The 27,936-nt window shown below is 40.9% G+C and overlaps 1 protein-coding gene across 1 annotated transcript; it reads right to left on the reverse strand.

Annotated features, from left to right (window-relative positions):
* Positions 1-454: 454 nt before the first annotated feature.
* LOC115205699 (sideroflexin-1) lies at positions 455-27,916 on the reverse strand. Its single transcript, XM_029771955.1, has 12 exons — positions 27,870-27,916; positions 25,714-25,855; positions 22,450-22,619; positions 20,688-20,858; positions 10,606-10,704; positions 8,567-8,642; positions 8,096-8,181; positions 7,652-7,779; positions 7,390-7,439; positions 6,157-6,206; positions 3,712-3,759; positions 455-3,500 (listed from the first exon to the last, which is right to left on the reverse strand). The coding sequence occupies exons 1-12, from the start codon at positions 27,899-27,901 to the stop codon at positions 3,404-3,406; spliced, it is 1,149 nt and encodes a 382-aa protein (XP_029627815.1). The 5' UTR covers positions 27,902-27,916; the 3' UTR covers positions 455-3,403.
* Positions 27,917-27,936: the final 20 nt, after the last annotated feature.

The raw sequence follows: 27,936 nt of genomic DNA on the forward strand, positions 1-27,936 counted from the left end.
ATATTAACGTATGGATGATGTATTGTGTTGCTAGATATTAACGTATGGATGATGTATTGTTATTGTGTTGCTAGATATTAACGTATGGATGACGTGTGTATTGTTGTGTTGCTAGATATTACTGCACTGTTTTTTATTTATTTTATTTTATTTCACCTTTATTTAACCAGGTAGGCTAGTTGAGAACAAGTTCTCATTTACAACTGCGACCTGGCCAAGATAAAGCAAAGCAGTGCGACACAAACAACAACACAGAGTTACACATGGAATTAACAAGCGTACAGTCAATAACACAATAGATAAAATAGAGTCTATATACAGTGTGTGCAAATGGCGTGAGGAGGTAAGGCAATAAATAGGCCATAGTAGCGAAGTGTTGGAGATAGCAAAATGCTTATGTTTCTGCACCTGCAATAAAATCTGTACTGTATTAATAAAAAACACAGTACAACCCTTTTGAGATTATTTTTTTTTATTTCATCCAGTTAGGTCTAGACATTACAACATCCCAAATTTATCGCAAAAAAAACAACTACTTTTAACAGTATTTCATAATACCCTTTCTTAAAAATACCCATTTCATTTATATTACAGTAAACTGTCATGACTTATTCCTTCGAGTGGATTTGTATCACTTTGGCTAGATTGACATTAAAGCAGATTGATTTGGCAGATAGGTAAATAACAATAAATGGCCTTCAGTCTAATAATTGTATTTTGTAATAATTAAGGTTTGTTTGGGCAGGTTCATTTGGCATTTCTTGGGGTTTAATACATCAAGTTAAAGACTAAAGTAAAGAGACACTCATACATTGTCCACTGGTTGAAAAAATGTCAGTTATTAAAATCCATTGTGCTTCTCTCTTGCTAATTGTTGCTTTTTAAAGTTACATTAATCTATTTGATTAATGAATGTGCTTAAATAAATGTATAGGACTTTAAGTTTGAAATACTGAGAATTAGAAATGTGCAGTATCTCAGATCAACCATCAATCACAATATTGTGCTTTTTCATGTTGTATTTTCCCAAACATAGCATTAAGTGTTTTACATATGAGAAACACCAAACAATGAACAGATGCTGAGACCGTGATTCAATCCGATGGCATGTTATACAGCAGCACACTTTAACGTCATTTACACTTGAGCCAACGTGTGCAGCGTTTAATGTGATTTTAGTCATTTAGCAGACGCTCTTATCCAGAGCGACTTACAGTAGTGAATGTATACATTTCATTTCATACATTATTATTTTTTTTTTCTCTGTGCTGGCCCCCCGTGGGAATCGAACCCACAACCCTGGCGTTGCAAACACCATGCTCTACCAACTGAGCTACAGGGAAGACATATCTCGGTGGAACGTCAGAGATAATGCCTTTAAACATTTTTATTTTTTTTAAAGATGCATTGTCAGTCCAATGCCACTGGCTCTATAACACGGCTTAGATTGAATCATGGCCTAGATCTGCCGATGCTACTTTCAACTACCGAAATACACAGAAACATTATCCATCGCTTCATACCATCTGTAAGAACAACTTCTATAGCAGGATTCTCTTTGAAAAGACTTATATATAGAACCATATTAAGTCAATACTGTAGATATATATTTTTCCATACTTAAAACATTTAAAAACACCTTACAAAAACCACAATGCGATGAACAAGGACGATACTGTTATCAACCAAATGGAATGTTCACAATTATTTAAAACATTTTTTCAAAAATTATATACTTCTATTTTATTTTCGGACAAACTCTGGAATAAACAGCATTGAAACTATCCATTTCTCTATTGTTTCTGTGTATACATCACTTTCTTTTTTTAAAAGGTACTGCTATTATCCAGAGTTGGTTTTGTCTGACGGTACTGCCACCAGTAGGCTTTTGCTACACTGATATGTCTGTAGTCCAGAGTTTAACATCATGTGCATTGGAGTGAATCTTCCAGCAGATCACATCATTCACTATTCCTTAAATTCACTGTCATATAGATTTTTTAAATTAGGGATTGACAAATATGCACAAGACATGCTGTGCTTGTGTCTAGCCTGAGAGATGGTCTAGCTAGCCTGAGACAGCAGCAGAGTAGCACAATATAACATATCATCAGCTCTTTGGCACATCGTTCAGCAAGGTCTGTGGGAGCCTCATGACCGGGTTGCATTCAGGACCGCAAGGTTTTGCTCTTTAACAAAGCGATTTCGCACCCCCCCACATATCAAACTGTAGACAGTATTTGTAGAACATAAGATTTTGTCATCGTCTTTGAAACACAGCTGCTGTGGATGCCACCCTGAATGTAGCCCTGAAGTGACTATACAGACAGACTAGTTGACTCGGTCTGAAACACACCTGTAACCAACCATATGCCGTACTATCACACTGATGAGGAGTGGTTTGTTCATGCATGGTTTGGGAAGCAGAATAAATAGTCTGGAATAAACATCAATTATATGACGATATTGCATCAAAAGCACCAGTAATATACGGAACAACGGTCATTGTAAACCAATATAAGATCTCACATTGTTAGAGGGAGTAAACCCTCATGGACCCAATATAGACACCATCCCAAACAGCACCCTATTATTCCCTACATAGTGCACTACTTTTGGCACCCGATTATTCCCTACATAGTGCACTACTTTTGGCCAGAGGATTTATGGGAATCGGATGCCATTTGGGACGCAGCCCTGGCAAAGTTCACTCATTTGGCAAATATGAATTCATTCAAATGAAATGAATGTTATATTGTCTTCCTCTGAAATGACACTAATATATTACTAGAGGTTGTGTATTGTTGAGAGGTCTCACAAACCATTGTTGAGATTTGGCAAATACTTGAACTGAATATTGGAGTAGGCATCATAGTTAGATTAAGAATGACTAATAGTGATTACTGCTATAGTTACTAATACAGGAATACAGACCCTGTTATTTTACCTGCTTCTCCACTGAACACAAACTGTTTTTAATATGAAAATGTTTTGGCAGCTAAATACAATCCCCCCCCAAAAAAGACTAAAAAACTGTTGGAATACAAACAAACATACGTCTATCTTAGAAGCCTCTCCTGTTACTGTACACAGACCCACTATAAACCTCCATCACAGCTCCACAATGAGAGACAATATCTTTCAGAACATCACAGCGACAAGAGAGGGAGAGAGAAGAAAGAGAGGGAGACCGAGAGACAGAGGGAAGGAGAGAGACGGCGAGATGGAACGAGAGAGCGGGGGGAGGGAGAGGGGAGAGGATCAAGGGATTCTGTCTGAGGAGCAGAGGAGAGAAAAGAGAAGATGAGAAGCAGAAGTGAACTTTGGCACACAGAATGAGGAGGAGGGTTGTGGTGTCTGCCAGTAGAGCTGCTCTGAGGAAGGCTGCTGTTGGGCTGGACACTCATAGTCCTTTATTGAAGTAGACCCTCTCCACACCGGGGTGGCTCACACGGATCTTCTCCTGAAGCTCTGGCTCCAATCGGCTTACTGACATAGAGCTGGAGGAGAGAGAGAGGGACAAGAGAGATAGGAGAGAGAGAGATGCGAGAGCGAGCGATGGCCAGAGGAAAAAAAAGAGAGATGGGGAGACAATACAAAGTTATGCACCATTCCTGATCAACACAGCTGATCAACACAGCTGATCAACACAGCTGTGTTCATCTGATCAACACAGCTGATCAACACAGCTGGCAATGATAATTCACTTACCTCTTCTGGGGGAACAATGCACAGCACAGTGGAGTGGCAAACACCAGGCTGAAAGACAAGCACACAAAAGGGTCAGCAACACATCTACTATATAGAGCTAGACAGTAGATTAGATACCATACTATAATTCCTGACCTTTCCAAGACACAATGTTGCTTTAAAACAGCTGTTGTGATATCTAAACGACACTGTGCTTATGTTTACTATGTTTACTTGATAGTTATGTCACGGGTGCTTCACAGCGTTTACAGTATATGTGTGGTGGCTAATTTCTGCATTACCAAATGAGGAGAGTTACAAACACACCAGTCCGAGTTAAACTACATCTTTAATACTTAAGATACTTTTGCAAAAGTTCTTGACCTTCAATAATGCACTCTTGAATGAACCAGGAAGGTGATTACAGAATGGCTACAGGGATCTTTTATAGCAACGATACACCCCCTTCAACGTACATTGACAAACCACAGATACTTAGTAACAGTTCACAAAGGTTAAGTTTTGTATGACAGATATCCATAAAACACATCAGACAGTAACTGCTATGTCAACAGGGTTCATTATATATACCAGTATCTGGTCCCCCTAGAACTGTCCCTCCCTGGTACGGTATGGAACAAAAACACCATTTCATCCAATGGCATATATCAATTGTCAACTCTAGATACTCCCATCTCAAGCAAACCCCCTCTTGACCCCACTCCTGGACAGGCTCACTGGGGAGTGAGCCTCTAGGCCATATATTATCACAGGATAAGAGCGAGATCTAAGAGAGGACATACAAGGGTCCATTTACTGCCATAATCCTCCCCACAATAAAGAAAAGGAGGGAGTGACTGGCTCACAGACATTGTGGAGACAAGTCATTGGTTCCCCATTAATCACGCCATCCCTTCACATGGTTTAAGAATAAGTAAAGACACATTCCCATGACAACAAATCTGACCTCTCCCCTCTCTGGGCCCCAACTGTCTGAGCCCCAGCTAAGGTAGACGTGCAACTGAAACATACCAGAGTCCAATGGACACTTTCTAATGACAAGTACCTCAAATAAGCATATTATACTAATAAAACATCTTAATTATCTATGTTACCCAACTAATTCTGATTCGTCCACGACATATGGTCACGGGTTTCACAGCGTTTACAGTACATATGTCACGGGTCCTTCACAGCGTTTACAGTACATGTCACGGGTGCTTCACAGCGTTTACAGTACATGTCACGGGTGCTTCACAGCGTTTACAGTATATGTCACGGGTGCTTCACAGCGTTTACAGTACATGTCACGGGTGCTTCACAGCGTTTACAGTACATGTCACGGGTGCTTCACAGCGTTTACAGTACATGTCACAGGTTCTTCACAGCGTTTACAGTACATGTCACGGGTGCTTCACAGCGTTTACAGTATATGTCACGGGTGCTTCACAGCGTTTACAGTACATGTCACGGGTGCTTCACAGCGTTTACAGTACATGTCACGGGTGCTTCACAGCGTTTACAGTACATGTCACGGGTGCTTCACAGCGTTTACAGTACATGTCACGGGTGCTTCACAGCGTTTACAGTATATGTCACGGGTGCTTCACAGCGTTTATAGTACATGTCACAGGTTCTTCACAGCGTTTACAGTACATGTCACGGGTGCTTCACAGCGTTTACAGTACATGTCACGGGTGCTTCACAGCGTTTACAGTATATGTCACGGGTGCTTCACAGCGTTTGTTCATCAACAGCCCAAATGGCGGTTTATCAACAATCCAAATGGCGGTTTATCAACAGCCCAAATGGCGGTTTATCAACAGTCCAAATGGCGGTTTATCAACAGCCCAAATGGCGGTTTATCAACAGCCCAAATGGCGGTTTATCAACAGCCCAAATGGCGGTTTATCAACAGCCCAAATGGCGGTTTATCAACAGCCCAAATGGCGGTTTATCAACAGCCCAAATGGCGGTTTATCAACAGCCCAAATGGCGGTTTATCAACAGTCCAAATGGCGGTTTATCAACAGCCCAAATGGCGGTTTATTAACAGTCCAAATGTTGGTTTATCAACAGTCCAAATGGCGGTTTATCAACAGCCCAAATGGCGGTTTATCAACAGCCCAAATGGCGGTTTATCAACAGCCCAAATGGCGGTTTATCAACAGCCCAAATGGCGTTTTATCAACAGTCCAAATGTTGGTTTATCAACAGTCCAAATGGCGGTTTATCAACAGTCCAAATGGCGGTTTATCAACAGCCCAAATGGCGGTTTATCAACAGTCCAAATGGCGGTTTATCAACAGCCCAAATGGCGGTTTATCAACAGCCCAAATGTTGGTTTATCAACAGCCCAAATGGCGGTTTATCAACATTCCAAATGGCGGTTTATCAACAGTCCAAATGTTGGTTTATCAACAGCCCAAATGTTGGTTTATCAGCAGTCCATTGCTGGCCACTTACCAGAATCCCACCAAGACCACTTGAATAGGTGCACTCATCCACGGGAACTTCTGAAAAAAACAGAAAACAATGAGACAAACAAAAGGATTACATTCCACTCCTCTGAAATGGCTTCCTCTGTTCTGTCCTATTTCCTCACACTCACTGATCACTGAAGGGGCTGGAGTGCTATAGGCAATATGCCTGAGGGCTATAGCTTAGTAGGCACCATTTTGTTTCTACCTATCCAGTTAGTTTGAATCAGGATGAGGAAATAGAGCGTTTGGATTTAGCCTGCTGACCGTGTCTAGAAGGCTGCTACGCAGGGACTCGAAGGCTCACACAACACAGCGACAGGCCATTATATATACACTGTCTCTAGTATAGCCACTTATCAAAAGGCTGACTGGCATCACAGACACGAGAAAGTAAGGCCAACTGCCATCACAGATACGAGAACGTAAGGCCGACTGCCATCACAGATACGAGAACGTAAGGCCGACTGCCATCACAGATACGAGAACGTAAGGCCGACTGCCATCACAGATACGAGAACGTAAGGCCGACTGCCATCACAGATACGAGAACGTAAGGCCGACTGCCATCACAGATACGAGAACGTAAGGCCGACTGCCATCACAGATACGAGAACGTAAGGCCGACTGCCATCACAGATACGAGAACGTAAGGCCGACTGCCATCACAGATACGAGAACGTAAGGCCGACTGCCATCACAGATACGAGTACGTAAGGCCGACTGCCATCACAGATACGAGAACGTAAGGCCGACTGCCATCACAGATACGAGAACGTAAGGCTTACTGCCATCACAGACACGAGAACGTAAGGCTGACTGCCATCACAGACACGAGAACGTAAGGCTGACTGCCATCACAGACACGAGAACGTAAGGCTGACTGCCATCACAGACACGAGAACGTAAGGCTGACTGCCATCACAGATACGAGAAAGTAAGGCTGACTGCCATCACAGATACGAGAACGTAAGGCTGACTGCCATCACAGATACGAGAAAGTAAGGCTGACTGCCATCACAGATATGAGAAAGTAAGGCTGACTGCCATCACAGATATGAGAAAGTAAGGCTGACTGCCATCACAGATATGAGAAAGTAAGGCTGACTGCCATCACAGATATGAGAAAGTAAGGCTGACTGCCATCACAGATATGAGAAAGTAGGTAAATATGTAATCAAACATGAACAAACAAAATGCTAAATGATGTGAATAATACCTTCAGGAAGGCTTTCTTTTCCAAGGTGTTCATTAAAAATGGAGGGATAGCTGAAGAACAAAATAGTGAAATAAAATGTTAATCCTTTATAAATGTTTATTCATATATCATAATCAACTTATACAAGCATTATCTTTCACCTGATAACATGGTGGATTTCAAGCCTTTATCATTTCCAGAGTATCATATGGAGTTGCCAGGTTGGAGTCACAGATCGCATGGGTTGCCAGATTGGTCCTAAAGCCTATTACGTAATACATACCCATTCCAGGAGAGGCCATGAGGATTCTAGACACCACCACCTGGGAGATAGCCTGCTTAGCGGCGGTCGTTGACTCTCCTAACCGGTTATCGTTCTCGTCGGTTATCGGAATGCCGTGTTTCAGTTCCCTGGACAAATGTAGAAGAAGAAAAGTAAACATCTATTAAACTATTATGTTTCTGTTGAAAGACCTTATAGAAACTGGCTTTGATGATAAAGACCCTTTCTGTTGAAAGACCTTGTCCAAGTTGTGGAAAGAAAAATGTAAATAAGCGGTGAGTGATATATGCTATAAAAAAAAGGAGAGAGTTGAGCGTTGTAGAGATACCTAATCAACATTTAACACTACATAGAGAACTTAGAAGAAAAACACTTAAAATGCTGAATGCATATTTGCAAAGCCATATTTTCAAACAGAAGGTGGTACAGGCTAGTTGGTCTTACCGTTGCCTCATGAGAGGGATGTTGATGCAGTTAGCAGCAGCAACAGCAGCGAAGGGAACTAACCTCCCTACGAGGGGAGATATGTGCTGGACAACAACAAGTTGGAGTAAAACAGACAGGAGTTGATCTATACATTCTACTATTTTTACAAAGCTTAAAAGCTCTTTGTGCATGTCATGATGGTTATGATGAGTGACATTTGTTTCCACAATGGGAATACTGTATGAAATACACAACATTTTCTCTCTCTTTCAACAGGTTGACTAACCAGCAAAGCAGGCAGCAGGCAAAATATGTAGACTACTTCTATTCGTGGTTACTATTCACTCCCATTCACTATTTTGGACATGATAACTACTCATGATGTGACTTGTGAGTAGCTTGTGAGTAGCTACGTTTAATAACACTCCCATGTGATGTGGTTGATGGTAAATGAATGAATGAGAACAGGGTTAATATATGGGTTAATACCTTTGTTAGTGCATTTAGTCCTAGAGCCGTGGCTACTGCCCCTGTGGTAGCAGATACATAGGCTGTGCCAAGCTGACTGCAAATGAGAGATGCATTCATAAATTCACATAGTCATATTATCCAAACCACAGAACATTACAGGGTTAATAGGTATCAGAAACACACCAGACAAAAAACTACCAGAGCAACATCAGCTAAAAATGATATAGAACAGGGCTGTTCAACTGGATCCAGCCCGTTGATTCATTTAGACTGGCGGCCGTGGGCCAGGTCCAGCCCGTTGATTCATTTAGACTGGCGGCCGTGGGCCAGATCCAGCCCGTTGATTCATTTAGAATGGCGGCCGTGGGCCTGGTCCAGCCCGTTGATTCATTTAGACTGGCGGCCGTGGGCCAGATCCAGCCCGTTGATTCATTTAGACTGGCGGCCGTGGGCCAGATCCAGCCCGTTGATTCATTTAGACTGGCGGCCGTGGGCCAGGTCCAGCCCGTTGATTCATTTAGACTGGCGGCCGTGGGCCAGGTCCAGCCCGTTGATTCATTTAGACTGGCCCTTTGATCAATTCTGAACATCAACAGAAGATCTGAAAATAAATCCCCATCAGAATCCGACGTTCAGGCCAAAATGACAAGCACTACGGTGGTTGTCTATAGTGTGGTTTCTATCACTATGGTGGTTGTCTATAGTGTAGTTTCTATCACTATGGTGGTTGTCTATAGTGTGGTTTCTATCACTACGGTGGTTGTATATAGTGTGGTTTCTAGCACTACGGTGGTTGTATATAGTGTAGTTTCTATCACTACGGTGGTTGTCTATAGTGTAGTTTCTATCACTATGGTGGTTGTCTATAGTGTGGTTTCTATCACTACGGTGGTTGTATATAGTGTGGTTTCTAGCACTACGGTGGTTGTCTATAGTGTGGTTTCTATCACTATGGTGGTTGTCTATAGTGTGGTTTCTATCACTATGGTGGTTGTCTATAGTGTGGTTTCTATCACTACGGTGGTTGTATATAGTGTGGTTTCTATCACTACGGTGGTTGTATATAGTGTGGTTTCTATCACTATGGTGGTTGTCTATAGTGTGGTTTCTATCACTATGGTGGTTGTCTATAGTGTGGTTTCTATCACTAAGGTGGTTGTCTATAGTGTGGTTTCTATCACTAAGGTGGTTGTCTATAGTGTGGTTTCTATCACTACGGTGGTTGTCTATAGTGTGGTTTCTATCACTACGGTGGTTGTCTATAGTGTGGTTTCTAGCACTACGGTGGTTGTATATAGTGTGGTTTCTAGCACTACGGTGGTTGTATATAGTGTGGTTTCTAGCACTACGGTGGTAGTCTATAGTGTGGTTTCTATCACTATGGTGGTTGTATATAGTGTGGTTTCTAGCACTACGGTGGTTGTATATAGTGTGGTTTCTATCACTATGGTGGTTGTATATAGTTGTTTCTAGTGCCTATGTGGCATGTTGATTCTTTCTTCATATGAATTTGGCTCTAGCGTTTGAACAATTTAAGCTACAAAAGTATGTGGACCCCCCTTCAAATTAGTTGAGTCGGCTGACGGGTGTATAAAATCAAGGGGAATAACTCCATATTGATGCCAATGTTCAACGAGCTGGTGTCCATATACTTTTGGTCATGTAGTGTATCATTGTATTAAATTACTGAGATGCTCAGTTTTCAGATGATTTTCAAATGACCTAATTACTTTTAAGAAACATTTAATAAATAAAAAAGGTGAGCGGGCGTTGTTTCCTTTTCAATGATTATCAACTGTGTTGGTTGCCACCTCGACTCTAGCTGGTTGAGAACCTTCCACCTCTTTCCTAATTACTTTTAGCAACATTTCATTTTAAGACAAGTTATTTATTGGTGTGTGCTTGGCTTTTTGTTTTATATATACAGTTCTTCAGAAGAATAATCCCACATGGAAAATGTCCGGCCCCCTGCAATCAAACACTTTACACATCTGGCCCCTGTAAGAATAGAAAAGTAGTTGAATATCCCTGATATAGAAACTATAAAACCAACTTACTTGACTGAGAGAGGAGCATCTCCACTCCTATTGGTGTAGTTGACTATTGCATTGAAGGACTGATTGATCCACTGCCACAAGACTACAGCTGGAGTTGTCCTGAGGGGAGAGAGAGAGAGACATCAATTAGACTACAGCTGGAGTTGTCCTGAGGGGAGAGAGAGAGAGAGACATCAATTAGACTACAGCTGAAGTTGTCCTGAGGGGAGAGAGAGAGAGAGAGAGAGAGACATCAATTAGACTATAACTGGAGTTGTCCTGAGGGGAGAGAGAGAGAGAGAGACTTCAATTAGACTACAGCTGGAGTTGTCCTGAGGGGAGAGAGAGACATCAATTAGACTACAGCTGGAGTTGTCCTGAGGGGAGAGAGAGAGAGAGACATCAATTAGACTACAACTGGAGTTGTCCTGAGGGGAGAGAGAGAGAGAGAGACATCAATTAGACTACAACTGGAGTTGTCCTGAGGGGAGAGAGAGAGACTTCAATTAGACTACAGCTGGAGTTGTCCTGAGGGGAGAGAGAGAGAGAGAGACTTCAATTAGACTACAGCTGGAGTTGTCCTGAGGGGAGAGAGAGAGAGAGAGAGACATCAATTAGACTACAGCTGGAGTTGTCCTGAGGGGAGAGAGAGAGAGAGAGACATCAATTAGACTACAACTGGAGTTGTCCTGAGGGGTGAGAGAGAGAGACATCAATTAGACTACAGCTGGAGTTGTCCTGAGGGGAGAGAGAGAGAGAGAGACATCAATTAGACTACAGCTGGAGTTGTCCTGAGGGGAGAGAGAGAGAGAGAGAGACATCAATTAGACTACAGCTGGAGTTGTCCTGAGGGGAGAGAGAGAGAGAGAGAGAGAGAGAGAGACATCAATTAGACTACAGCTGGAGTTGTCCTGAGGGGAGAGAGAGAGAGACATCAATTAGACTACAACTGGAGTTGTCCTGAGGGGAGAGAGAGACTTCAATTAGACTACAGCTGGAGTTGTCCTGAGGGGAGAGAGAGAGAGAGAGACATCAATTAGACTACAGCTGAAGTTGTCCTGAGGGGAGAGAGAGAGAGACATCAATTAGACTACAGCTGGAGTTGTCCTGAGGGGGGAGAGAGAGAGAGAGAGAGAGAGAGAGACATCAATTAGACTACAGCTGGAGTTGTCCTGAGAGGGGGGGAGACACTATGGAATATAAAGCTTTTACTATCTGATCCTGGAATATACAAGGTCTGAGTTCATCTGTCTTTGACATAAAGAGCAGGAACACAGACTTCATCAAAGACATTAGAAATGCAGACATTGTCATCCTACAAGAAACATGGTATAAAGGAGACAGACCCACTGGTTGCCCTCTAGGTTACAGAGAGCTGGTAGTCCCATCCACCAAACTACCAGGTGTGAAACAGGGAAGAGACTCAGGTGGTATGCTAATTTGGTATAGAGCAGACCTAACCAACTCTTTTAAATTAATTAAAACAGGAACATTTTTCATCTGGCAAGAAATGAATAAGGAAATTATCTCAGATAAAAATGTCCTCATGTGTGCTACCTATATCCCTCTATTGGAATCCACATACTTTAACGATGACAGCTTCTATATCCTAGAGGGGGAGATCAACAATTTCCAGGCCCTAGTCTGTGGCGACCTAAATGCCAGAACTAGACAAGAACCTGACAGTCTCAGTACACAGGAGGACAAACACCTACATAGAGGTGACAGTATTCCCTCCCTTAAAATATGCCCCCCAAGACACAACTATGACAAAACAACCAACAAAAATGGGTCACAACTACTGCAGCCCTGTCAAACGCTGGGTCTGTACATAGTCAATGGTAGGCTTCGAGGAGACTCCTATGGTAACTACACCTATAGCTCATCTCTTGGCAGTAGTACTGGGCTCCCGAGTGGTGCAGCGGTCTGAGGCACTACATCTCAGTGCTTGAGGCGTCACTACAGACACCCTGGTATGATTCCAGGCTGTATCACAACCGGCCTTGATTGGGAGTCCCATAGGGCGGAGCACAATTGGCCCAGTGTCGTCTGGGTTTGGCCGGTATAGGCCGTCATTGTAAATAATAATTTGATCTTAACTGACTTGCCTAGTTAAATAAAGGTTAAAAAACATTTTTTTATAAAAAATGCTGTAGATTACTTAATCGCTAACCTCAACCGAGTCTCTTACAGCGTTCACAGTGAGTCCACTGACACCCCTATCAGAACACAGCAAAATCACACTCTACTTGAACAGAGCTATGCTCAAATCATGAGGCATTAAAGCCAGAGGAACTTCACAGTATTAAGAAATGCTATAGATAGAAGGAAAGTAGTGTAGAAACTTACCAAAAAGCTATTAGGCAACAACAAATTAAATCCCTTTTAGACAACTTCCTGAACAAAACATTTCACTGTAATAGTGAAGGTGTAAACTAGAAGTACAAAACCTCAACAGTATATTTGACCGCTCAGCTTCCCTATCAAAAAGACAACCTAAGAAAATTAACAACAATAACAAATGGTTTGATAAAGAATGCAAAAACCTACGAAAGAAATTGAGAAACCTATCCAATCAAAAACATAGACACCCAGAAAACCTGAGTCTACGCCTTCACAATGGTGAATCACTAAAACAATACAGAAATACACCACGGAAAAAGAAGGAACAGCACTTCAGAAATTAGCTCAACGTAACTGAAGAATCGAACCACTTCTGGGAAAATTGGAAAACTCTAAACAAACACGAAGAGTTATCTATCCAAAATGGAGATGTATGGATAAACCACTTCTCCAATATTTTCGGCTCTATAACAAAGAACAAACAACAAAAATATATACAGTTGAAGTTGGAAGTTTACATACACTTAGGTTGGAGTCATTAAAACTCGTTTTTCAACCACTCCACAAATTTCTTCTTAACAAACTATAGTTTTGGCAAGTCGGTTAGGACATCTACTTTGTGCATGACAAGTAATTTTTCCAACAATTGATTACAGACAGATTATTTCACTTATAATTCACTGTATCACAATTCCAGTGGGTCAGAAGTTTACATACACTAAGTTGGCTGTGCCTTTAAACAGCTTGGAAAATTCCTGAAAATTATGTCATGGCTTTAGAAGCTTATGATAGGCTAATTGACATCATTTCAGTCTATTGGAGGTGTACCTGTGGATGTATTTCAAGGCTTACCTTCAAACTCAGTGCCTCTTTGCCTGACATCATGGGAAAATCAAAAGAAATCAGCCAAGACATCAGAAAAATTATTGGAGACCTCCAAAAGTCTGGTTCATCCTTGGGAGCAATTTACAAACGCCTGAAGGTACCACGTTCATCTGTACAAACAATAGTACGCAAGTATAAACACCATGGGACCACGCAGCCGTCCTACCGCTCAGGAAGGAGATGCCTTCTGTCTCCTAGAAATGAACGTACTTTGGTGCGAAAAGTGCAAATCAATCCCAGAACAACAGCAAAGGACCTTGTGAAGATGCTGGAGGAAACAGGTACAAAAGTATCTATATCCACAGTAAAGCGAGTCCTATATCGACATAACCTGAAAGTCCGTTCAGCAAGGAAGAAGCCACTGCTCCAAATCCGCCATAAAAAAGACAGACTACGGTTTGCAACTGCACATGGGGACAAAGATCGTACTTTTTGGAGAACTGTCCTCTGGTCTGATGAAACAAAAATAGAACTGTTCGGACATAATGACCATTGTTATGTTTGGAGGAAAAAGGGGGAGGCTTGCAAGCCGAAGAACACCATCCCAACCGTGAAGCACAGGGGTGGCAGCATCATGCTGTGGGGGTGCTTTGCTGCAGGAGGGACTGGTGCACTTCACAAAATAGATGTCAGCATGAGGGAGAAAATTATGTGGATATATTGAAGCAACATTTCAAGACATCAATCAGGAAGTTAAAGCTTGTTCGCAAATGGGTCTTCCAAATGGACAATGACCCCAAGCATACTTCCAAAGTTGTGGCAAAATGGCTTAAGGACAACAAACTCAAGGTATTGAAGTGGCCATCACAAAGTCCTGACCTCAATCCTTTAGAACATTTGTGGGCAGAACTGAAAAAGCGTGTGCGAGCAAGGAAGCCTACAAACCTGACTCAGTTACACCAGCTCTGTCAGGAGGAATGGGCCAAAATTCACCCAACTTACTGTGGGAAGCTTGTGGAAGGCTACCTGAAACATTTGACCCAAGTTAAACAATTTAAAGGCAATGCTACCAAATACTAATTGAGAGTATGTAAACTTCTGACCCACTGGGAATGTGATGAAAGAAATACAAGCTGCAATAAATCACTCTCTACTATCATTCTGACATTTCACATTCTTAAAATAAAGTGGTGATCCTAACTGACCTAAAACAGGGAATTTTTACTAGGATTAAATGTCAGGAATTGTGAAAAACTGAGTTTAAATGTATTTGGCTAAGGTGTATGTAAACTTACGACTTCAACTGTATATGATCAACTACAAATCGTATAATTGGCTATTAAAAGACAACCAGAACCCACTGGATTCTCCAATGTCATTGAAAGGACCAAAGGACAAAATACAAACCCTCCAACCCAAAAAGGCCTGTGGTTTTGATGGTATCCTATATGAAATGATAAAATATACAGACCACAAATTCCAATTGGCTATACTTAAACTCTTTAGCATCATCCTTAGCTCTGGCATCTTCCCCAGACTTGTACATTTCCTCAGTGAAAACAATGTACCGTGGCAAATTTGGCATTTTACCAAATTACCGTACGACAGCCCACATATTCACCCTGCACACCATTAATTGACAAACAAACAAACCAAAACAAAGGCAAAGTCTTCTCATGCTTTGCTGACTCAATTGGGCATGAGGGTCTGCTATACAAATTGATGGAAAGTGGTGTTGGGGGAAAAACATACAATATTATAAAATCCATGTACACAAACAACAAGTGTGCGGTTAAAATTGGCAAAAAACACACACATTCTTTCCACAGGGCCGTGGGGTGAGATGCAGCTTAAGCCCCACCCTCTTCAACATATATATCAATGAATTGGCGAGGGCTCTAGAACAGTCTGCAGCACCCGGCCTCACCCTACTAGAATCTGAAGTCAAATGTCTACTGTTTGCTGATGATCTGGTGCTTCTGTCACCAACCAAGGAGGGCCTACAGCAGCACCTAGATCTTTTGCACAGATTCTGCCAGACCTGGGCCCTGACAGTGAATCTCAGTAAGACAAAAATAATGGTGTTCCAAAAAAGGTCCAGTTGCCAGGACCACGAATACAAATTCCATCTAGACACCGTTGCCCTAGAGCACACAAAACACTATACATACCTCAGCCTAAATATCAGCGCCACAGGTAACTTCTACAAAGCTGTGAGCGATCTGAGAGACAAGGCTAGAAGGGCCTTCTATGCCATCAAAATGAACATAAAATTTGACATACCAATCAGGATCTGGCTAAAAATACTTGAATCAGTTAGAGCCCATTGCCCTTTATGGTTGTGAGGTCTGGGGTCCGATCACCAACCAAGAATTCACAAAATGGGACAAACACTAAATTGAGACTCTGCAGGTAGAATTCTGCAAGAAAGAACCTCTGTGTACAACGTAAAACCCCAAATAATGCATGCAGAGCAGAATTAGGCCGATACCCGCTAATTGTCAAAATCCAGAAAAGAGCTGTTAATTTCTACAACCAACTAAAAGGAAGTGATTTCCAAACCTTCCATAACAAAGCCATCACCTACAGAGAGATTAACCTGAAAAAGTCCCCCAAGCAAGCTGGTCCTGGGGCTCTACTTACAAACACAGTCCACAGAGCCCCAGGACAACAACACAATTAGACCCAACCAAATCACGAGAAAACTAAATTATAATTACTTGACACATTGGAAAGAATTAACAAGAAAACAGAGCACTCTACAATGCTATTTGGCCCTAAACAGAGAGTACACAGTGGCAGAATACCTGACCACTGTGACTGACCCAAAATTAAGGAAAGAATATGTACAGACTCAGTGAGCATAGCCTTGCTATTGAGAAAGGCCGCCGTAGGCAGACCTGGCTCTCAAGAGAAGACAGGCTATGTGCACACTGCCCACAAAATGAGGTGGAAACTGAGCTACACTTCCTAACCTCCTGCCAAATGTATGACCATATTAGAGACACATATTTCCCTCAGATTACACAGACCCACAAAGAATTTGAAAACAAATCCAATTTTGATAAACTCCCATATCTATTGCGTGAAATACCACAGTGTGCCATCACAGCAGCAAGATTTGTGACCTGTTGCCACAAGAAAAAGGCAACCAGTGAACACCATTGTAAATACAAACCATATTTATGTTTATTTATTTTCCCTTTTGTTCTTTAACTATTTGCACATTGCAACACTGTATATAGACATATGGCATTTGAAATGTCTTGTTATAACACTGTCATTCTAATAGAACAGTCGTATAACACTGTCATTCTAATAGAACAGTCGTATAACACTGCCATTTCAATAAAACAGTCGTATAACACTATCATTCTAATAGAACAGTCGTGTAACACTGTCATTTTAATAGAACAGTCGTATAACACTGCCATTTTAATAGAACAGTCGTGTAACACTGTCATTTTAATAGAACAGTCGTATAACACTGCCATTTTAATAGAACAGTCGTATAACACTATCATTCTAATAGAACAGTCGTCTAACACTGTCATTCTAATAGAACAGTCGTATAACACTGTCATTTTAATAGAACAGTCGTAACACTGTCATTTTAATAGAACAGTCGTATAACACTGCCATTTTAATAGAACAGTCGTGTAACACTATCATTCTAATAGAACAGTCGTATAACACTGTCATTTTAATAGAACAGTCGTGTAACACTGTCATTCTAATAGAACAGTCGTATAACACTGTCATTCTAATAGAACAGTCGTGTAACACTGTCATTCTAATAGAACAGTCGTATAACACTATCATTCTAATAGAACAGTCGTGTAACACTGTCATTCTAATAGAACAGTCGTATAACACTGTCATTTTAATAGAACAGTCGTGTAACACTGCCATTTTAATAGAACAGTCGTATAACACTATCATTCTAATAGAACAGTCGTGTAACCCTGCCATTTTAATAGAACAGTCGTGTAACACTATCATTCTAATAGAACAGTCGTGTAACACTGCCATTTTAATAGAACAGTCGTGTAACACTGCCATTCTAATAGAACAGTCGTGTAACACTGCCATTTTAATAGAACAGTCGTGTAACACTGCCATTCTAATAGAACAGTCGTGTAACACTGTCATTTTAATAGAACAGTCGTGTAACACTGCCATTTTAATAGAACAGTCATATAACACTATCATTTTAATAGAACAGTCGTATAACACTGACAATCTAATAGAACAGTCGTGTAACACTGCCATTTTAATAGAACAGTCGTATAACACTGTCATTTTAATAGAACAGTCGTGTAACACTGCCATTTTAATAGAACAGTCATATAACACTATCATTCTAATAGAACAGTCGTGTAACACTGACATTTTAATAGAACAGTCGTGTAACACTATCATTCTAATAGAACAGTCGTGTAACACTGCCATTTTAATAGAACAGTCGTATAACACTGTCATTCTAATAGAACAGTCGTATAACACTGTCATTTTAATAGAACAGTCGTGTAACACTGCCATTTTAATAGAACAGTCGTATAACACTATCATTCTAATAGAACAGTCGTGTAACACTGCCATTCTAATAGAACAGTCGTATAACACTGTCATTTTAATAGAACAGTCGTGTAACACTGCCATTTTAATAGAACAGTCGTATAACACTATCATTCTAATAGAACAGACGTGTAACACTGACATTTTAATAGAACAGTCGTGTAACACTGACATTTTAATAGAACAGTCGTATAACACTGCCATTTTAATAGAACAGTCGTATAACACTGCCATTTTAATAGAACAGTCGTATAACACTATCATTCTAATAGAACAGTCGTGTAACACTGCCATTTTAATAGAACAGTCGTATAACACTGCCATTTTAATAGAACAGTCGTATAACACTATCATTCTAATAGAACAGTCGTGTAACACTGACATTTTAATAGAACAGTCATATAACACTATCATTCTAATAGAACAGTCGTGTAACACTGACATTTTAATAGAACAGTCGTATAACACTGCCATTTTAATAGAACAGTCGTATAACACTGCCATTTTAATAGAACAGTCGTATAACACTATCATTCTAATAGAACAGTCGTGTAACACTGACATTTTAATAGAACAGTCGTGTAACACTGTCATTCTAATAGAACAGTCGTATAACACTGTCATTCTAATAGAACAGTCGTATAACACTGTCATTTTAATAGAACAGTCGTGTAACACTGCCATTTTAATAGAACAGTCGTATAACACTATCATTCTAATAGAACAGTCGTGTAACACTGCCATTCTAATAGAACAGTCGTGTAACACTGCCATTTTAATAGAACAGTTGTGTAACACTGTCATTTTAATAGAACAGTCGTGTAACACTGCCATTTTAATAGAACAGTCATATAACACTATCATTTTAATAGAACAGTCGTATAACACTGCCATTCTAATAGAACAGTCGTGTAACACTGCCATTTTAATAGAACAGTCGTATAACACTGTCATTTTAATAGAACAGTCGTGTAACACTGCCATTTTAATAGAACAGTCATATAACACTATCATTCTAATAGAACAGTCATGTAACACTATCATTCTAATAGAACAGTCGTGTAACACTGACATTTTAATAGAACAGTCGTGTAACACTATCATTCTAATAGAACAGTCGTGTAACACTGCCATTTTAATAGAACAGTCGTATAACACTGTCATTCTAATAGAACAGTCGTATAACACTGTCATTTTAATAGAACAGTCGTGTAACACTGCCATTTTAATAGAACAGTCGTATAACACTATCATTCTAATAGAACAGTCGTGTAACACTGCCATTCTAATAGAACAGTCGTATAACACTGTCATTTTAATAGAACAGTCGTGTAACACTGCCATTTTAATAGAACAGTCGTATAACACTATCATTCTAATAGAACAGTCGTGTAACACTGACATTTTAATAGAACAGTCGTATAACACTGCCATTTTAATAGAACAGTCGTATAACACTGCCATTTTAATAGAACAGTCGTATAACACTATCATTCTAATAGAACAGTCGTGTAACACTATCATTCTAATAGAACAGTCGTATAACACTATCATTCTAATAGAACAGTCGTGTAACACTGACATTTTAATAGAACAGTCGTATAACACTGCCATTTTAATAGAACAGTCGTATAACACTGACATTTTAATAGAACAGTCGTATAACACTATCATTCTAATAGAACAGTCGTGTAACACTGCCATTTTAATAGAACAGTCGTATAACACTGCCATTTTAATAGAACAGTCGTATAACACTATCATTCTAATAGAACAGTCGTGTAACACTGACATTTTAATAGAACAGTCATATAACACTATCATTCTAATAGAACAGTCGTGTAACACTGACATTTTAATAGAACAGTCGTATAACACTGCCATTTTAATAGAACAGTCGTATAACACTGCCATTTTAATAGAACAGTCGTATAACACTATCATTCTAATAGAACAGTCGTGTAACACTGCCATTTTAATAGAACAGTCGTATAACACTGCCATTTTAATAGAACAGTCGTATAACACTATCATTCTAATAGAACAGTCGTGTAACACTGCCATTTTAATAGAACAGTCGTATAACACTATCATTCTAATAGAACAGTCGTGTAACACTGTCATTCTAATAGAACAGTCGTATAACACTATCATTCTAATAGAACAGTCGTGTAACACTGTCATTCTAATAGAACAGTCGTATAACACTATCATTCTAATAGAACAGTCGTGTAACACTGCCATTTTAATAGAACAGTCGTATAACACTGCCATTTTAATAGAACAGTCGTATAACACTATCATTCTAATAGAACAGTCGTGTAACACTGCCATTTTAATAGAACACTGCTGCTCACTTGTAAAAGGTCATCATACAGCCAGTGATGGTCATGTTCATGGGGACCTGAGCTGACATGCGGCCAATCAGGATCATCTTCTCTCCGGTGTCTGGGTGGAAGGCTGAGTCAAAGATATACTTGGCTCGCCATAGCTCGTCCTCTGTCAGCCCGGGGGACATCACACCTTGCCTGGGGGAGAAGGGGGGGTTTCAAAGACAAATAACAAGTGATTAGCTGAGTCTGTTTACTTAGTAGCAACACAAGTTTAAACAAAACCATGTTGGTTGCACACAACCTGTATTTGATAAACATTGTCCCAAATGTAACTGTGTAGAAGCCTTCAATTTCTTACCTAGCAACACTACTCTGTGTATTCAATGTTGCATCATAGAATGCAACCATGTGTTGTCTTTCTGGTTAATCAATAGTTAATTAAGGGTAAACTGATCCTAGATCTATGCCAATAAGCCTGGGGTCAATTCTATCAGGAGCTCTCAGCTCAGTTATAGGCTGTTTCCATACAGCAGAACCAGGAGGAACCAGATCCCAGGAGAAACCATAACCCAGGAGAACTAGAGAGAACCAGGAGGAACCAGAACCAACTAGAACTAACTAGAACTAGGGACAGCCAGGAGGAACCGGAACCAACGAGAACTAGGGACAGCCAGGAGGAACCGGAACCAACGAGAACTAGGGACAGCCAGGAGGAACCGGAACCAAGGACAACTAGGGACAGCCAGGAGGTACCAGAACCGACGAGAACTAGGGACAGCCAGGAGGAACCGGAACCAACTAGAACTAGGGACAACCAGGAGGAACCAGAACCAACTAGAACTAGGGACAGCCAGGAGGAACCGGAACCAAGGACAACTAGGGACAGCCAGGAGGTACCAGAACCGACGAGAACTAGGGACAGCCAGGAGGAACCAGAACCAACTAGAACTAGGGACAACCAGGAGGAACCAGAACCAACGAGAACTAGGGACAGCCAGGAGGTACCAGAACCAACTAGAACTAGGGACAACCAGGAGGAACCAGAACCAACTAGAACTAGGGACAACCAGGAGGAACCAGAACCAACTAGAACTAGGGACAGCCAGGAGGAACCGGAACCAAGGACAACTAGGGACAGCCAGGAGGTACCAGAACCGACTAGAACTAGGGACAGCCAGGAGGAACCAGAACCAACGAGAACTAGGGACAGCCAGGAGGAACCAGAACCAACTAGAACTAGGGACAACCAGGAGGAACCAGAACCAACTAGAACTAGGGACAGCCAGGAGGAACCGGAACCAACGAGAACTAGGGACAGCCAGGAGGAACCGGAACCAACGAGAACTAGGGACAACCAGGAGGAACCGGAACCAACGAGAACTAGGGACAGCCAGGAGGAACCGGAACCAACGAGAACTAGGGACAGCCAGGAGGAACCGGAACCAACGAGAACTAGGGACAACCAGGAGGAACCGGAACCAAGGACAACTAGGGAGAACCAGGAGGAACCAGAACCAAGGACAACTAGGAAGAACCAGAACCAAAGACAACTAGGGAGAACCAGAAGGAACCAGAATCAAGGACAACTAGGGAGAACCAGGAGGAACCAGAACCAAGGACAACTAAGGAGAACCAGGAGGAACCGGAACCAATGTGAACCAAGAGGAACCGGAACCAATGACAACTAAGGAGAACCAAGAGGAACCAGAACCAATGTTAACTAGGGCGAACCAGGAAGAACCAGAACCAAGGAGAACTAGGGAGAACCAGGCTCAGAATACACTACCGGTAGTCACTGATGACTTTGTGTGCATTCTCTAGTTGTTCGTTGGTGAGCAGGACGTTGCGGGGATCTGTAACGGTGAAGAAGTGTTTGGCCCGGCCCATAAACGTCCCTTGGTCCCATCGAGGCTCCTTGATGTTTATGGAGGTGGAGATTTCTGTCGTCATGGTTATCTGAAAGAACACAACAGCATTGTAATAGCAAAGATTAATTATTTTGTCGACCCTGTAAAACATTCACAACACAGACAAGTTTTATTGTCCCAGATAATTTATCTACCGGCGCTCAACTAAAATTAATAAATTAGCCTAGCTACCGTCAGAGGAGGTGAAATTCATAAATTAGCCTAGCTACTGTCAGAGGAGGTGAAATGTATAAATTAGCCTAGCTACTGTCAGAGGAGGTGAAATTTATAAATTAGCCTAGCTACCGTCAGAGGAGGTGACATTCATAACATCCTCCTGAATAAAAGCTTTGGAAAAACTGTAATAAGGTGTCCCTGTGTTAAGTTTCTTCCCACAAGATTAGTTCCCACAAGATTAGTTCCCACAAAGTGTGGCACTCACAGGAACAGTTCTAAACAGCATTAAGTCAATGGCATCTGGGTCCCCAGTCCTAGAGTTAGAGACAAGGGGAATAATGCAACACAAATCGCAAAAAGCTAAACAAAAGACCTTGACTATTGTATTACCTGGGACAAAACTAACCCTGAAACAGCATTCCAGTTATTCTATTTCATTCTGAGACTAGAGTAGAGTAAAAACAGGTTTTTAGACATTTTTGCAAAAAAAAGGGAAAGGGTGTGAATACTTTCCGAATGCACTGTATATTATTTCCACATCTGTCAGAAATCACTCCTTTCTAAGTAACGTCTCTTATGTTACCACAAAATCATTTCACAATTGCTGTCCCGAGAGGAATGAAAAATCCACAACACACTGTGATAAGTTCTTCTCAGTATTAATTTAGCAGGACAGGTGATCCAGTATAATGTTGCTATGACACAGGTTTTGAAGAGCTAACCCCCCCCCCCCCCCCCTCGGGTCGAGGCGTCTTTTCAAAAGCCCCAAACCCACCACCCTACCCTCCTACCCCTTCACTCTCTCATTCTCTCTCTCTCTCTGGGGTCAAAGAATGGATGAATTGTGTGTTAACAGCCTAGTCATGGGCACGTGGATAGGCTATCGCTCATCTTCATTCTAATTTAATTAGGCCTAATCAACATAGACTATATTTATATGGGCATGTCAATAAAACAGTTTAGGCTAATTGAAACTATATTATGCTATGTTAAAATAATCTCTCATAACATAGACAAGGCAAGGCTACACCTTATCTAGCAGCCAATATGGCTACATTTAGTGTGACAGAACAGAGAAAGGCTCTGGAGAAAATCCCTTTAATATAACATCTTCTGCACTATGCCACGCTTCTGCATTTATTCCCCTTTCCTATCAAATGGATGTAATGTTGTTGTTTTTTTTAAATCACAGAGAGGTAAAATAATCACGACATTCCCAAGATACAATGTAACCCAGTCTGAACTAGATTCTATTAACCCGTTGTTACAATGTAACCCAGTCTGAACTAGATTCTATTAACCCGTTGTTACAATGTAACCCAGTCTGAACTAGATTCTATTAACCCGTTGTTACAATGTAACCCAGTCTGAACTAGATTCTATTAACCCGTTGTTACAATGTAACCCAGTCTGAACTAGATTCTATTAACCCGTTGTTACAATGTAACCCAGTCTGAACTAGATTCTATTAACCCGTTGTTACAATGTAACCCAGTCTGAACTAGATTCTATTAACCCGTTGTTACAATGTAACCCAGTCTGAACTAGATTCTATTAACCCGTTGTTACAATGTAACCCAGTCTGAACTAGATTCTATTAACCCGTTGTTACAATGTAACCCAGTCTGAACTAGATTCTATTAACCCGTTGTTACAATGTAACCCAGTCTGAACTAGATTCTATTAACCCGTTGTTACAATGTAACCCAGTCTGAACTAGATTCTATTAACCCGTTGTTACAATGTAACCCAGTCTGAACTAGATTCTATTAACCCGTTGTTACAATGTAACCCAGTCTGAACTAGATTCTATTAACCCGTTGTTACAATGTAACCCAGTCTGAACTAGATTCTATTAACCCGTTGTTACAATGTAACCCAGTCTGAACTAGATTCTATTAACCCGTTGTTACAATGTATCAGGTGTTGTATCCATACAGTTCCAGCTTGCTGCAGATGTAACAGGAGACATTTTGAAACGCATGTCTCTGTCTGTAACCCGTTACACACACACACACACACACACACACACACACACACACACACACACACACACACACACACACACACACACACACACACACACACCAGTCTCAGTCTGTTGCAAATATGACTTATCGGTCAGTCACAAACAACAACAGTTGTTATAAATCTAACTTCCTCTGACAAAATGTCAACCAGTCAGACTTCCTGTGGGTCAAATCCTATGCAACAATAGGCTGAAGGCCTAATACAAAGGCAGTGTTGATTTGATCATATTTGTTATGCCACTATAAAATCTGAACTCTGACAAGGGGCGGTTTCTCTTAACGTCTGCTACGTTAGGTGGCCTCTGATCTAAAGACCTCTCTTCCAGCCCCACGTTTTAACCAAATCACTGGCCTCCATGGCTACATATTAACCCATATTAACTACATTGTAACGTTGTTCTTATGCTACAATGGTTGTTCCCAAAGCGTAGCAACACAGCTGCATAACATTGTGCAAGAACCGGCCAGCTCTGGTTTGAGAGAGGCTCAGTGAAATATAGCCTACAATATTTCTCACCATTTTGTCAGACTATTTTGACCGTGCATATGGATCCGGGCGAACAATACTACCATTGGCTGGATCGGATAAATTGATCAACCGAAGCCGACCAGCTTGATCTGTAGCTAATCACTGCATATAGACCGTTACATCTGGATACCAAGTCAACGTCCAACACCGTGCAAACGCCTAAAGAAATGTAATATCTCCGCTAATAGCCTCTTATTCAAAGCATCTGTTTCAGCCCAGCTGTGCGTCCCTAGCTTCCTGCCTGCCACATCCTCAGATTCAGTCATCTAGTTGCCCACTAGGCAGGCAGGCAGCAGGGCTATCCCTCCATCCCGTTAACCATCCAAACCAGATGCACGACTCTAAAATAAGTGGCATCAAATTCCAACATGTGGAAACACGTGTTATAAAGGTATCCAGCCACTTACTGGACTAAGCTCCGATCCTGGTGTGCCACGGTCACAGCAGTCTTCTGCCAGAGACGTCCCTGAATAGCGAGCTAGCTCAACGAAGCTAATTTGACAAGGATGCAGCGGCAACTCAGCACCAACAGCAGCGGGCACGGAGTTCCTTTCACAATAAAATCCCAACATTAAATAAATACAAATACACAGACCAAAATAATATAAATGTCTCGAATTTTATGGGAGTCCAAATCATATAAATATAATATATTCTTGACCCCAAACATTTTCATGGCCAGGTTTATCATAAATTAAAAGTCAATGGCAACTAATAGTTTTCTTCCTCAGACAAGGACTTTTATTAGCAAATGATTTTTTAGGTGACTGTCTGCTGCGCCCTGCCCAGTCATGTGAAATCCATAGATTAGGGCCTAATTCATTTATTTCAATTGACTGTTTTCCTTATATAAACTGTAACTCAAATCTTTGAAATTGTTGCATTTATACTTTTGTTCAGTATAATTGATGACAATAATACAATATAACTTTGAAAGTCATTCGCCTTTTTCCCTTTGAAATGTTTAGGCCTATCTCCATACGATTGCTTTAGAGAATATCAATAACACATCATCAATAACCTTCCTATATTTGAAACAATATAAAAGTGCACTGATTACACAAGACTGTGGCTTGCTCCTTCGTAGAAAAGGAAACATTACAAAGCCAACAAAAAAGCTCTCAGGCTGCGTTTACACGGGTAGCCCAATTCTGATATTTGTTCCACTAATTGGTCTTTTGACCAATCACATCAGATCATTTCACATCAGCTCATTTTCAGAGCTGATCTGACTGGTAAAAATACAAATGAGTGAAAAAAATGATCACAGTTTTTTTTTTTTAATGATCAGAGTTGGGCTGCCTGTCTAAACGCATCCTTATATGGCCCATAATGGTCTGATACGGTTTGCTAGAGTGCATGGCACCTTATATAACTTGGCTTGTAGGTGAAATTGCCATGAATGTTTCACTTTTGGCTCAGATAATGGGGGGGGGGGGGGGTAATGTTCAACTTCAAGGGCAGTGGAAGGAAAGCTAGTTTTCCAATAGTCAGCTCTTTTAACTCAGAGCTAATGGATTGTGCAATTGTAAATTAGTTGTAGGCTGCTGTACACGGGCCTTTGATTTTACAAAATACAAATTAAATGGAACCATAGAGAAACATGAACTAACATATTATCAATCATATGTAAAATGCCCTCTAATTAACCTATCCACATTGTAATTTATCCACCCTATCTTTGCAGCAAATCGTATGCCTATCTACTGGAGATTAGACTATAGTGTAAAGGTAGTGCAACAAAAAAACAGTTAAAGAATTTAAAGACTTTTACTGCCATCTAGTGATCCGTTTTGGGAGTGCATATGACTCATTCTCACTCAGAAGCGGTGGAGGTGTCATGATACCCATAAAACCTAGCGGTCAAACAGGGAAATTAGAATTTTAGAAACTTAAAATGAGGGCTGTTTCGTGTGGGCTTATCCTGGTGTCCCGTTTTGATAACCGTGTGTAAATCTCTCTCGGACAAGGTGACTTTTATCAATATATTCAGCTGTATATACTCTCAGATTCGAAAATGCTAATTAGCATCAAAGTAGACATCATGTAAGACTACAAATCCCTGCAAGCTCCTGCACATTATCTCTAACTGACACCTTTGTTAACAGGTATTGTGCTAATTTAAAACTTGCACATGACAGTTCAGAATTGTCCATTATTAATTACTAAATTTAGCTAACATTAGAATCCAGAGATTCTTACCTTTGCCTCGATTTGCAGTCTCATCCAGATCATGGTATTTGTAGTTCTTTATGATAGCCACATTAGCAGCTAATTAGCGGTTCAATTTTTTTTGGGGGGGGGATAAATACAGGCGAATATATTGATATTTGTTGATAAATCACCTTGTCCTAGAGAGATTTACACGGTTATCAAAACATCACCCCAGGGTAAGCCTACATGTAACACAGCCCTTATTTGAGGTGATTCTATAATTCCCTATGGGAAAAACGAATGGTGGAAAAACAATTGGAACCATTTCCTTGTTTGAATGCTAGGTTTGATGTGTATTATGACTCATACTGTGGTACTCTATAGAAGTGACATAATATGCTGACCAGACCTCTCGCGCACGTGTGTCCACGTCGCGTGCATGTTGATTTTGTCCACCCAAACCAGACACGATCAGG

The sequence above is a fragment of the Salmo trutta genome, chromosome 13 (assembly GCF_901001165.1).
Source record: "Salmo trutta chromosome 13, fSalTru1.1, whole genome shotgun sequence".
NCBI lineage: Eukaryota > Metazoa > Chordata > Actinopteri > Salmoniformes > Salmonidae > Salmo > Salmo trutta.